The sequence below is a fragment of the Sus scrofa genome, chromosome 1, assembly GCF_000003025.6.
Source record: "Sus scrofa isolate TJ Tabasco breed Duroc chromosome 1, Sscrofa11.1, whole genome shotgun sequence".
Classification (NCBI taxonomy): Eukaryota; Metazoa; Chordata; class Mammalia; order Artiodactyla; family Suidae; genus Sus; species Sus scrofa.
In genome coordinates this window covers 43446062-43460449 of record NC_010443.5, presented here as the reverse complement: position 1 = coordinate 43460449, position 14388 = coordinate 43446062, and the positions used below count along the sequence as shown (strand labels likewise).

Genomic DNA, 14388 nt, shown 5'->3' with positions numbered 1-14388 from the left:
AAAATGCCTATCGAGTGCTGAGCAAAATCTCAAAAAACATTCATACAATTTATTTAACTTTGGGTTTTACTTTTAAGCTGTAAATTTTTCTTTGGCAATGTTCACAGACGGTCTTTGCTGAAATATTATTTCTCTGATAGTTTTAGCTGATTCTTTAAATAACGAGAGGTTTGCTCTAGCAAAGGATTTATCTTTCTTTGGAAGAAGCCAAAATCATCTCCATTTAAGGACACATAAACAGCTGCTGGAAAAGATTTTAGTTACCCATAAGAAAGTAAAGCAGGCTGAGTTCACTCTGCCGTTAAGTATAAAACAAATTAAAAATAACAATTAGCTTGTCCAGAATTATGGGCAAGATTTAAAGAATTAGAATTCTGAGATGTGGTGATTTAAGTAAATCTAAAATATAAACAAAAAAATTAGAAAAAAACAGGAAAATGATGCCTGGCTTTTCAAAGGAATACTTTTCTGTTCTCGGAAGTTTGAAATATCATTCCATTTACTAAAATTTAATTTACATAGTAATTTTCAGGAAAACAATTACTGCATTAAATGAGCATACCCTTTTAGAAACACTACTTAAATTTCCAAACACACGCACACCTGTCGTTAATAAAGTGTCATTAACTAGGATGCCACTGATTAGGGATTTGTGATTATTTCTTTTCTGCTGCAAAGTTACTCCTGATACTGTGTCAGCTTACTAAAATTTTAGTAAGATTTTACGGTAACTTAAGGCAGCTGTTAAAAAATCCTAAGTACTTAAATTTGTAAACAGCGAATTTTCCAGGGTAATATCTATCAGTTTAAACATGAGAATTACAGTAAATATATTGTTCTAAATGAAGAAAACACAAATGAATTAAATATATTTATTCTTACTTTAACTGTAAGGTAAAGCTAATTTTTTTTTAAACCAAAATCAGTCTTCTTATCCTTGTTTTCTCACACACACTCTCTCTCCCATACACACATAGGTATGAAAAAAGAACACAGTCAGTCAGGAAAAGGTGTAAAATTTGATTCTGTAACAATGTTTAATTATTATCTTGCTAGAAGCTAACATTCTGAAGCTGCAGTGTTAAAGCAACAGCAACAACTCAATCAAAGTTGTCTGGCTTAAGCCAGTATTATTACTCTCAATCTATTAAAACTCATATTACTTTAATTCTTCAACATTATCACCCTCAGTTTACAATTATTTCTAAGCCTGAAGATGCATGAACTTTTACAAAACAGCTATCACTCTGAACTTTCTATTCACCCTGAACTTTTCAATTTACCTCCCATATATTTTAAAAGTTAAAAAAAAGAAAAAAAAAAAAAGAAGCACAAAGTATTAATGACCTTTCTATAACTAATGTTAAGATAAATGACATTCTAAAAAGTTTGGCTGTGATAAGACTATGGCTAACCAATCATAACTTCAGAATTCCTGGGTGACATCATAAGACCTCCCTATAACCCTTTTCCCCCTCCACCTACTTCAATTGTTCCCATAACTCTGGTAACAGAGTCAGAAAACTTTCCAGCTAAACACCGATAAGACTTCATACAACTCACAATATTCTATACTGTGATCATCATAAACAGCCAAGGTAAGAAACAGATTTTACTGATTATGGCAACTCTTACTTTCTATAATTCAAACTTAGAGAACTTTTTAAAAAGAGTTAATCGTACTTGGTAAATTTCAGTAGGAAGTTTGATAATGTCTGGCTGACGTAAAGCTTAATTTCTAAATAAATGCTTGTCCATTCAAGTAATAGTAACAATAAGACTGTATTCATCTTTGATCCTGGTTAATGGTTTGTCATTTTAATTTAACTTTCACTTTTATTTCCGCTGTTCAAAGGTGAATTTCTGCCAATTAAAGTATCTTTCAACTATGTTACCATGTTTGGTGGTAGAGGTGATTTGATTTCTCCATACAAAAACAATGTTTTCATTTTGTTATGTTACTCTGCTAAGGAGAAGGGTAGGGCTGGGCTGTCTGTTTACATCTAGATACTATGAACAATGGTGTGACTGTATAAAATGCACATTATTGGCATGAGTATTCTGATATTATCATTATGATTCCTTACAGTGAATATTAATAAAGTGGAGTTTAAGAATAAATAGCACAAACTAGTTTTAAAATGCTTTTGAAGACTTTTTTTCCTTTCTATAAAGTCCAGTCAACTTCTACAAAAAAATCCAAGCTTTTAATAAATTGTGTTATTTCTATTAAATTTAATATTCTATCATAAATGATAAGTTTGGGCATTTCAAAATACTTGTCAGAAACATGTAAAATTCTTTATGAAGTTACAGAATATTAATTTATTTTAAAAATAAAAAAACATTATTTTGGCAGTACAAATATTCCTATCTCATTTGAGTGAATTTGATAAAAATGGATCTTTACTCTGCCTATTAATGAATATACTTTTATCAAGGTACTATCCTCCAGTGTTTCTCAGTTTCCTCTCTTGTACTTAGAGGGTGGACAGGAGAGGATGAAAAATGCCCAAGAAGGGAGATACCACCATAAATTTTGTAACTTCTGTTTAAATTCTACTCTACTCTTGATGTTACAACCCTCAATTTAATGTATAAAATGTGTCTTCATTCTAAGATTTCAGTCAGGGCATAAAGGATATTATGATTTTCATTATTTTTATCTTTACATAAATGTCAAAATAAAATTACCTCTGGAATTTTAAGTTCGAATGACAAATGTTAATTCTACTGCTTTTTATAGATAAGAACTTTTTAATTCCTTAAACAGCTTTCCTTGAGGCACGCAAAGACATTTCCAATTTTTGTCTCCCACTGAAGCACCCTAACTGCCTATCAATATCTTTATTTTCATTAAATATTTTTCCTTGGATATTACAAAGTCACTCAGTGTGGGTGTTTTATATGCAGTTTTTATGCATTTTTACTTAAATGCCTATCAAATTACACACATTCTCACACTTAAAATGTTCATGAGTTCTTTTACAGTACCAGAATTTCACATTGCATACCACGCCACAAATGTGGTAATTTCCAGAAAGAGCAGAAATTCTGCTATTAAAATTATCCTTAGATAGACAGTGTGTCCAGATTAACAAAAATTATGTACAGTGACTATTAATCCAAATTTCAAACATAATTCCCTAGTGCCAGACATTATGTCCCAACTAGTTTATCTCCATCATAAGGTGAAATTTAAGTAATGTCTTGTTTCATGTGGTTAAAACTAAGTGCTTTAAAAAAAGCATCTGATGAAATAAAATGGAAGAAATGTGAAAGATTTTTTAATTATGAATAATTAATTAAGTTTAAAAAACACATGAAAGAGTACTTTGCTTTACCAAGAGAGGTCGTGCCACTATCATTTCCTAAAACTCAAATACCAAAATTACTTTAACGATATTTCAGTGGACATTAAGGAAAATAATACTCCAGAAAAAATTACATTTGGTTATACATTGATATTGTTTCTTAAATCTCACTAATTAATTAGAGAGAGAAGACTTTGCATAAATGAAACAGTCCCCCCAAAAAGAATTAAAATATTAATGTATTAAATAAAAATATTACTTATGTAACAAATTGTTTAATATATAAAAGTTTTAAGTAAAAAATTAAATGTAAAGGATTACCTAAATTAAACTGCTTATTACCAATCCTAGAAATAAAGAGGGTCAATTAAAACCTCCTCCTTTATTCTTGAAGAATTTTCTAAATGCGCCATATAAAATATCTCATTTGATCCTCTCAATTCCCTATTTGTTTGACATTCCATTTCTTTCTCACAGTTTAGGAAACAGATGCAAAAAGGTGAACTGCCCAAGGTCACAGAGCTAGGAAATGGTGGAGCCTTGGCAGAAGCCAAGATTTTATGACTCTAAACCACAAGCATATCCCATCCACTGATCAACAAATAACTCCTGACACTGGCAAAACAAAATAAATTCAAAGTCCTCAAATACTGTTAATGGTGCTCTAAAAGGCAAAGTTAGATGACACAAACTTCCATTTTAATTTAAAACCACTTCATTTAAAGTTAATTTTTGCATGAGGCATTATGTCTTTAATAGCCTATATAATATCCTCCTGGCCATTTTCAGAGCCAGGGATATAAGGAAGTTAGAGATGTCCTCAGTTACTATGCAGTATATCCTTGAAGACAAAACTCAAAATAATTGCACAGATTTCAAAAAACAGTAGCATGTACAATCAAATCAAAGTTTCCTTTTACATTGCTAAAATACTCATGCCTTTAATCTACTTAGCTTTGATACCTAAAAGACAGGTTAATTTCCCCTCAAAACTTTTCATAAATACCACAGTTCTATATTTTATTCCAATTTCATGTTAAAACTTTAGCTTTCCTCAATTTTATTTCTGACCTCTTCACATTCTACCATTTAAAATATTCAACCTCATTTGTTTAAAGGGGCTTGAAGAGAGAAATACTCCTTTATTTACGTTATGAAAAACACTAACTTTCATCTAAACTGTGAATTAACACAGTGGTGATCATACCAGCAAAGGAGGAAACCTAAAGGTTAGAAATCAAGGAAGTGATGCTTCCAAACTGCAGTGACCTAAATCAGATATGTAGTCTCTCTGAACATTTCTAGAAACAGTACATCACTGTTCTTACCCTACATAATTCTGAAGGATGTATGACCAAATAAACACATAAAAATGAGGCATGGGTGTAGAGCGCTTCCCCAGCACACTTGTAGTCAACTGAGGACCTCTAGTGCTTTTTAAAATGTATTCCACCTTCAGGTCTTTTTTTAAAAAAAAAAAAAAAAAAAAAAAAGGACCAACTCACATTGTGGGGAGGGAAAGGGATATTTAACTGGCACTCATTGTCCTTAAAATTTCCCCTATACTTCTTCCCCAGATGCTTTTCCTCCCAAAGAAGAATCTGAAGTCTCAACTACTAAAATGCTAAAAAGAATATTTTAATTGCAAGTAAATTTATTTTAACATGATAAACAGATAATGAAAGCAAGCCTACAACAAAATAGCAACAGCAATGTGCCAATTTCAAAGAGAAATCTCTAAGCTGCTCTTTAATGAATTTCCTTAAAGGCAGAGCTTTAAACTGAGGGAAATATTTCATTACGGGATCAATTAAGGGGTTAAAAATATGTTGACTTCTATGTTTACACAATTCTCTTCACAACCAGGCAGAAGCAGCCTGAAGATTCTTTCATATAGCCAGTGTGGACCAACAAAGCTTTGGAATGTTGCTGTCACAAAATATCTTCCAATATAACTTCCAAGTTTAGCTAGCATTAGGTAATCTCAAAAGGAAAACGATGCTACCAAAGTGAAGTTTTGGATACTAGCAGACTGATGACAAACCTACTGTCCTGACCTAATTCAACAAATCCCACCCCCCACCGCAGCGACCAAAAAGATGCATACATAATCGCTTCTGGATTATCTGCAAAAAATAACAGCAAAGAATAGGAAAAAATAAAACTCCCAAATAATCTTAATTAGATAAATCCTGTAAAATCAAGTCTACAGAGAATTCTAATCTTCTGAATCAATTTAATGGAAAGAAATTTCAAAAAGTCATCTGTCAGACTATAGTCTTGGATGTGTACTACTTGAATTTACTGGCAAAATACACGGATGTTCACTAAAATAATAAACAGACAAAAACTAAATGGAAACAAAATTCTGAATGCCACAGACAGAATCTCAGGAATTTGTTTCAACAGAAATGAACTTCAGAAAGTTCTACAAAGCCCTGAAAGTGCTTAAATTACAGGTGGGGGTTACTGCTCAGCACATACAACATCGTTAAGGTATCAATTGTCTTATCAGGTCATAAAGTGACACCAAAGTTTTCAAATGTCTAGTGAGGTTCCTTTTGCACAACAATGTCTCTGATGTTATGTTAAGAAACAGAACTCACTGCAGACAAAGTGAGGACTACTGCAGAGGCTGACAAGGTACTTCCACCCCAAATGTGCCTACCATGGCACATGATAATTACTGAGGGATTAGAGTTGCCTGTGGTTTGTCCTTCGCCTTCTTCCACTTTGAAAAACAGAATACTAGCTGGAACTTAATTGTATCTACTTCCCAATTTCACCTTTTTGAGCAAAAAAAGGAAGGGTGGACATCCAAAGGCTTTATAAATCCTACAAAGAATAGTAAAGAGTTATTCTTCCCATCCCTCTGAAAATGAGAATAATCATAGTTCCCAGAGACATACAAGATACTCTGTGAGGACTTCCTGACGTCTCCATGTCACTGGCATTTCTACAGCCAAATTCCTACCCAAGTATCTTTCATATTTTCACTATTCTGATTCTAGGGCTTGGATGGTGAATTAATTTTCGAAAAGTACCCTTACTCCTCTTATCCTAAATACCTAATTTACACATATTGCTATCCTTTTAAGAGAGGAAGATAAGGCTAATTTCAGTCTCCACTGTTTGTTTAGGCCAGACGCAGGTTCAGAACATCTCAACACAATCTATTTCTGATTACCCAAAGCAATGCTCTAAGAGATTAGATAAAATGAAAATAAAGTGAAACTATTTTTCTAGGCTCTCTATCAAATACTACTGTATTAACAGCTTGGCTCTAAGAAAGGATTAAAAAAAAAGACTGCTGAAGTTCTAAAAAAAAAAAGTTCTAAACTCATGGGATGGTTGTTGAGTGAAGAGAAAAAAAATGATAAATATCTGACAACCATGCCGTATTTTATGATGTTGTGAAGGTCAAAGACAACTCTAAAAATAGGACTGTGCTATTCCCACACACAGCTTTTGAATTCTCAACATAAGACAGGAAGCCCCATCTTTTGTATGGATGAATTTTGGCTTAATTATTATCACACAGATTTTGTAAGCTCAACAGAATTAGGGCTCCACACATTTTAGATTGTATCACTGTACAATAAATTGGGACCAATAAATTGTATGCATACAGCTAACATTTCAGCATGTAAAGCAGATTTGTTTTGGTTTTAGCACAAGGTTATAAAGTGACTACAAATCACTTTAGAATTATATTTCTAAGTCTGACGGAAAACAAGACACTATCTTTGGCTGTCTCCTTTATACTTATTTTGTCTCCAGGAACAAACTGTCCTTTTCCCACAACAGTTGGCTGTTTTTAAGTATTATGAGATCATCTAAAGTATATTCATTATAGGAGTTAACATTGTGGCTCAGCGGTAATGAACCTGATTAGTGTCCATGAGGATGCGGGTTTGATCCCTGGCCCCACTCAGTGGGTGAAGATCTGGCATTGCCCTGAGCTGTGGTATAGGTCACAGACACGGCTCGGATCCTCTGTTGCTGTGGCTGTAGCCTGGGAACTTCCATGTGCCACGTGCGTGGTCCTTAAAAAAAATTTTTTTTAATTTCAAATAAATTATATTCATTATACATTCATTATTAGAGAGCTCTTATCCTTAGTGTACCTCTTTGTAATTCACAAACACCAAGTACCCATTTGTACAAAGCTTAGGCCAGGTTAATGTTGTTAATCATTAACAACAATTTAAGTTTCAATTCCCTAAGGTAAATCCTCTAAGCCTCATTTTCCTCATCTGTAAAATAAAGAGACTTAAGAACATTGGAAACTATGTGTTTAACTATCAAATTATATTATTTAAATGGTTAATTTGTGAATCACAACACTCTGATCATTAGCAATTTTCTAAAAATATTAAAGTAAATCATAAAAATCGCTTAGTCAACTTCACTGATTTATTCAAATGGTACCAATTTTGTACTAGGTACTAGAATACAAAATAAACACATGGTTCCTTATGTTTATGAACCAGAAGTCTAGTTGGGGTCACAGGCATATAAATCAAAATTATAGCATCGCCTAATGGCCATGTTTTGATATAGGTCTACTAAAAACCAGCAGAGGTGATAATCAATTCTGCCTTAAGAAGTCATGGAAGGTTTCATCAGGAACTGAGCCTTAAAGATTAACTAAAGTTCGCCTGGCAAAGAATCAAAGGTAGAGGCAGGGGGAAGGGAGACATTCCAGGCAACGCCAGAACAACATGTGCAAAAGGCAGAATCATAAAAGGGAATGAGGTATTTATGGAAAGGTGACATGTTTCATGTGACTAAAGTACCACTCATCAGCGTCAGGATAGGGAATGACTCCTATATGTGCTTCATGATGAACAACCGGCCTGCTCTTCCTTTTCCATGTTTTATCTCAGAATAGTTTTAAAATTCAGATCTTTTATACTATTTAAGTCCTAAAACCTCACAAAAATTAAGTTTAAACAGGAATTATCAATGATTCTCTACTGCCTCCTAAACTATATTATACTTTTTGAAGTATAGTTGATTTACAGGGTTGTGATAAATTCTGCTGTGCAACAAAGTGACTCAGCCATTCATATACACACATCCATTCTCCTTCAGATTCTTTTCCCACATAGATTATCACAGACTTCCAGGTAGAGTTCTCCGTGCTATACAGCAGGTCCCTGCAAACTGTACTTAATTATACAACTCATGTAAAGAGACTAGTCAAATATATACAGTAATAAGGAAAATCCTCTTTGTAATTATCTAACAGTAAAAATTCACTGTATCTACAACAAGCAAATCCAAGCCAAAACAACTTAAAGGGTGCATTTTCTTAAAGAACAAAACTCCTTTATTTCAATAGTACTTTAAGAATTCAAACTAAAGTAATTAAATATATACCAAGCTTAAGCTGACAGTTTCTAAGGTGATAACGTTACAGATAAATTAAGTAATGGCCATGAAGAATATATGCTAGAGAAACATAAGCTGTACCAACTCTTTGAAAGAATGACGTCTAGTTCGTTGTTCGGATCTCCTCACCACAGGTCAATACCATGAAAGAGACCAGAGTCCCCAGAGAAATGAAAGCTCAGTCCAATATATAATTCAAATCTTAATACAGCCAAATTGAAGCACTGAAACTACAAAATCTAACGACCATATACCACATGGTTTCTTTGTAACAAAAATTGGGAAGTTCTGACTGACCAGCCTGATACATATCTTCTTTCTCATTCTTTCAGTTCTTCCCTCTGCTATCTTTAGCACTAGTCTCTCTCAGAAACAGAACTATAGGTTGAGATGGGTTTTCTTGAGATGTGAAGCCACTAGGGAAAAAATGAAATTAGGCAGCTGGAGTAAGGTGGTAAAATCTTAATTAGCAGTGATATATCAACAAATGTTAATAACAGTTATCTCTGGGTAGTTAATAATGGTTATTTTTAAAATTTCATTTCCAACTTTTCTTGTTTCAAAATTCACATTAGAAGTATCCTTAATGACAACAAAACATCTCCAAAAGTTAACTGTTACTATCTCTGGGCAGTTAATTTATGGCTAATTTTTAATCTATATCCAATTTTCTACAATGATGCATTAAGTCCTGGGTTTTTTTATTAGCACAGATAATTATCAGGCACCAATTAATCAGATGGTTTTGTAGAAGAGCTTGTGGGAGCTCTGAAAGAATGCAAATGGAAACGCTGTTCTTAAGTACAGGTCCTCTGAAAATAACAATTATCTGTGGTAGATAGGAAGACAATGACAGTTTTATTTACTATGCCTTCTGAGTCTGAAAATCTTCAGTACTTAATACGGTCTTATTAAAATGTTACTTTAAATAGCATATCCAAAAAGCTATAAAACTGTAAAAAGGAATGGCAAACATTTCAATCTATAATTCTGATAAAATACTTCCCATTTAATGATTTTATTTTGGACTGAAATCAACATCCAGAGAAAATTTATTACATGTATTTCTTTTATATGTATATTTGCTAAATTTATTAGTAAAATGAATAGAAAACATTCATAATTTGATTTCTTCTTAAAAAATTATCTGTGATTGCTTCAGAAAATCTATACTAAAATCTCAAAACATGTAGATGTGAATAAATGTAAACTCTTCAAATGCGCTTTATTTTTACATCTTATTCCAGAAATGCTCAGAAATAAAAAGAATATCTCTTTGAAACAGTATCTAATGTCATACTTAAATGCACTCATTTCTTTTTATTAGATTGCTCTGGAGCCATTAATACACTAATGTTCACAACAATTATGCTCATAGAGAAACGGTCTTAATGAAACTGTATGTAAGAACTTGCCTAAGGGAACAGCCCAAAACAAGCTGCCCCCTAAACTAAACTATACATCTAGTCATTCTGAGAGAAGGAGGCAAGAACTGAAGTTACTGCACTCCAAACAGAAAACATCATTGTGACCATAACCAAAAAAGACAGGTTCTCAGAAAGAGACAGGCAGATGGACAAAGCCACACATAGACTATTGAGATACTGGATGTCATAAATACAAATAATGTAGAGAATGAGGGATTACACAAAACTGTTTTACCTGTTCAGAAAATAAGTTATTATACATATGATCCTAATCCATCTACTATTTTTACATTCCAGGCTGCCTAAAAGAAGACAGTGATCTCATATTTGGCTGGTAGCTTTTTCAGCTTTCTCTTGACGGCTTAAAACTTCAGGCTTCCTGCCTTCCTGGTATCATGGATAAAGTCCAATACCTCACTCGCTCTGCTATTAGAAGAGCTTCAACCATTGAAATGCCTCAACAAGCACGTCAAAACCTTCAGAACCTATTTATCAATTTCTGTCTCATCTTAATATGCCTCTTGCTGATTTGCATCATCGTGATGCTTCTCTGAAGTTCTGCCACAATCTCCAGTGCTACAATTTATCACCATCAGCTTAAAATCTGTCATCCCATGAAGAAGGGAAACAATACTATATAAGAGACCACTTCCTCAGCAGAAAGTTCTTTATGAAAAGGTCAAGATTTGGAATGAAACAAATTGTTAGCAAATGTATTCATCTGCTGGATCTTGTAAACATGAAAAGGGCTTTATTTTCAGAAACTAACTTTAAAATGACTATAAGTGTGCATAATGCAACTGTTGATTTTCTCAACAGAGCTTATAAATTTCTATCCCAAATCTTTTCTGAGGATGAACTAGGGGTTTAGTTTGGAAACTGCACTGCTAACTAGTTCACGTCATATATAAAGCATTAGCTTCACTCTTTGGGGTAAATATAATTTATACTGTACTGTAAAAGCCTCTTTGATGTTTATTAAGTATTTTTCAGGTCTTCACCAAGTGTACCAAAATAATCATTCAAATGAACTATCATTTGAAATAGCCCACTGACTCCTCACATCTGCTGTCTTTATTATCATCACACAGAATCTCTAGTGGTATCAGAACCTACATTCTAAAAGAGAACTTGTATTCTTTTCTCTATACTACACTAATATTTTAAAAAATTTATGAGAATCAAGTAGGAAAAAGACCATATCCTTACATAAACAAAATTTCTCTTAACCATTTTTCTCAAAGAATTATAGAATTCTAGTACATATAGGTAAAACTATAAATCTGTTCTCTATACACAAGAACTGCTGGTTAATTTAACATGTGACATTGTGATTAGCCATAATTACTAATACACTAATAGAATAGAATCTACCTTAATTTAAGGCACAATAGATAATTATCTGAGTTAGAACACATAACTTGCCACACTTTATCTCTGGAATCATGAAATCTTAAGAAGACATTAGAGTGATTTTATAGGTTACCTTCTATTCTAATTTCACCCACAATGTAGACAAGGGAAAGAATAAAAAATATTATTTCAAGCATTAAAAATAAAATTTGAAATATCTCTCCAGAATTAACAAATTCTTTGATTAAATTTTGAAACGAACTTTTGTCATTACTGTTCATGATAGGATATAGCTATTTTCCTTAATCTAACAACCAAATGGTAAACACCTATTTGGTAGGCCACTGTACTATGCTAAATTACAGATACAGCTATGCTAATCTACAATTATTTTTTTGCTAAATACATTTCCAATTTTCCCTCTGATCATTTAAAAATAACTTCCAACAATTCATAAAACAAAAGAAGTAAAAAAACTGGTTTGGGAAATACATTCACCAAAATTTAGTGAATTAAATTGAGTCAGTTTAAAACTGAGTCTAAAATGGTTTACATCTATACTGTATAATTCAATAATTTTAAGTTCAAGATATATAAGCAATATAATAATTATTGGGGAAGTAGAGAATGTGCAATTTATTATACGGTTTGCTAAAGTATGGTTACTAAAAGAATTGGAAAAGTCAATATTGACCTTGGTTTTCAACATAAGTGCTGCTAACAAAGGAAATAATGCTTTTAAGTTTTTTCTGAATCCCTGGATGGATGAGGATAATTTTGGATTGCTGATATTTAAGGAACAGAGGGAAAAGGGGTTTCACACTGATAGAGGGATTTCTTGAGCAAAGCCTCATCTATGGGTTGAAAATCCTATTAGCAACTAGAAGAGTTTATAAGCAATAAATGAGACAACTGCTTTACTGGTGGCAGTAATTCCCCATGTAAAAAGTAACCAATTCTATAATTAGTGTAATGACCTTAAAATAAATGGAAAATTTGAAATAATAAGTTCTACCCTTTTCATTACATTGCTCATTACAATATCAACTTAAAGCTATAAACTGTGAAAGTTATGGAGTTTTCCCTAAGTCAAACAGAAATAGTTTTTTTTGTTTTTGTTTTTCATTCTGCCTTTAATAGAAATTAAAACCTTACACTTGAGAATTACAGAATACTATAACTCAGATTATACTGTAAAATAAAACCTATTCTTTAGATGGAACTTATTCTGTTTACCAGGATGTATAAAGAGTAAAATACAATAAACTATGTATTTAAAAAATTTTAAATACCAAATGCGCAAATACTTTCTACTATAGAATAAATCCTAATATTACTGTGCAGGGTACCAACTATGAGCTAATTTTAAATGTTTAATGTCGCCTTCTACGTTTTATTTGGTTCAAAATGTTTATTTAACGCAAATCACCTACATTAAAAAGAAACTTCCTGAACCCAGTGAATTCACTCATGATTGATATGACCATAAAACAATCTAATTATAAGCAGTTTTGATTTTGTAGGCTGTTTTCTGTGACTTTTCCCTAAATAAAATAAGATCAGGATTTCCTAGTACAGACACAAGAGGGCAGACCTACATAAATTAATGAATTTCCTACTACATAGAAATTACATATCCTTGGATTACTTCTGAGTCTTCTGGCAAAGTGAGAAAATTTCAAAAAAAGTTAAGCTTTTCTGCTAAGTAACAGCACTTAAAAATGTCTAAAAATTATATACTAATACTATATAGAAAAGATGACATTAAAAAAGTTAAACATTAATGATTTTATTAAAACATGTTTTAAAAAATCAATTCTATGCTTTTTAGTTACCTAGTTAATGTATCATAATGTCATATCCTATCTATTGACAGTGTCACAGTGTCCACACCTTTCAATGCAGTTATGCTATATTATCTTAAACAGTAAAAAAAATCAATTAATTAAAAACAACACAGGGTGCAAAAATAAAAATAAGAAAACTTTCTTTTCAGAGGATGTAGTAGTATACATAAACTACCCTCACATTAAAAATAGAACCTTTTCAAATTGAAACTACAATGAGGTACCAACTCACACCAGTCAGAATGGCCATCATTAGTAAATCCACAAAAAATAAATGCTGAAGAGGGGGTGGAGAAAAGGGAACCCTCCTAAACTGCTGGTGGGAATGTAAATTGGTATAACTACTATGGAAAGAAGTATGGAGGTTCCTCAGAAAATTAAATATAGAACTACCCTATGATCCAGCAATCCCACTCCTAGGCATACATTCAGACAAAACTTCCACTGAAAAAGATACATGCACCTCTATGTTCATAGCAGCACTACGCACAATAGCCAAGACATGGAAACAATCTAAATGTCATTGACAGATGAATGGATTAAGACGTGGGACATGTATACAACGGAAAACTACCCAGCCATTAAAAAGAATGGAATAATGCTATTTGCAGCAACATGGATGCAACCAGAAATTCTCACACTAAGTCAGTCATAAAGAGAAAGAAAAACAGTATATGATATCACGTACATGTGGAATATCAAATGTGGCACAAATTAATCTATTTACAAAACAGAAAGAGACTCACAGACATAGAGGACAGACTTGTGGTTGCCAAGGGGGTGGAGGGACTGTGAGTTTGGGGTGAGTAGATACAAACTATTACATTTAGAATAGATAAGCAATGAGGTTCTACCATATAACACAGGGAACTAGATCCAGTCTCCTAGGATAGACAATGATAGAAGATAATATAAGAAAGGGAATGTGTACATATATATACGACTGGGTCACTTTGTTGCACAGCAGAAATTGGCACAACTCTATAAATCAACTATACTTTAATAAAAAAATAAACACTTTTTCATCCTTATGTCATGTTAGACGAAAAC

The 14388-nt window shown here is 32.6% G+C and overlaps 2 protein-coding genes across 2 annotated transcripts in view; one reads left to right on the top strand and one right to left on the bottom strand.

The window, feature by feature from the left end:
• CEP85L (centrosomal protein 85 like) overlaps positions 1 to 14388 on the bottom strand; it is a 172206-nt gene that overhangs the window by 104386 nt on the left and 53432 nt on the right.
• Positions 1525 to 11096, top strand: PLN (phospholamban). The gene is given in 2 exon segments (NM_214213.1): positions 1525 to 1598; positions 10436 to 11096. A coding segment is annotated over 1 exon segment (159 nt). The 5' UTR covers positions 1525 to 1598; positions 10436 to 10533; the 3' UTR covers positions 10693 to 11096.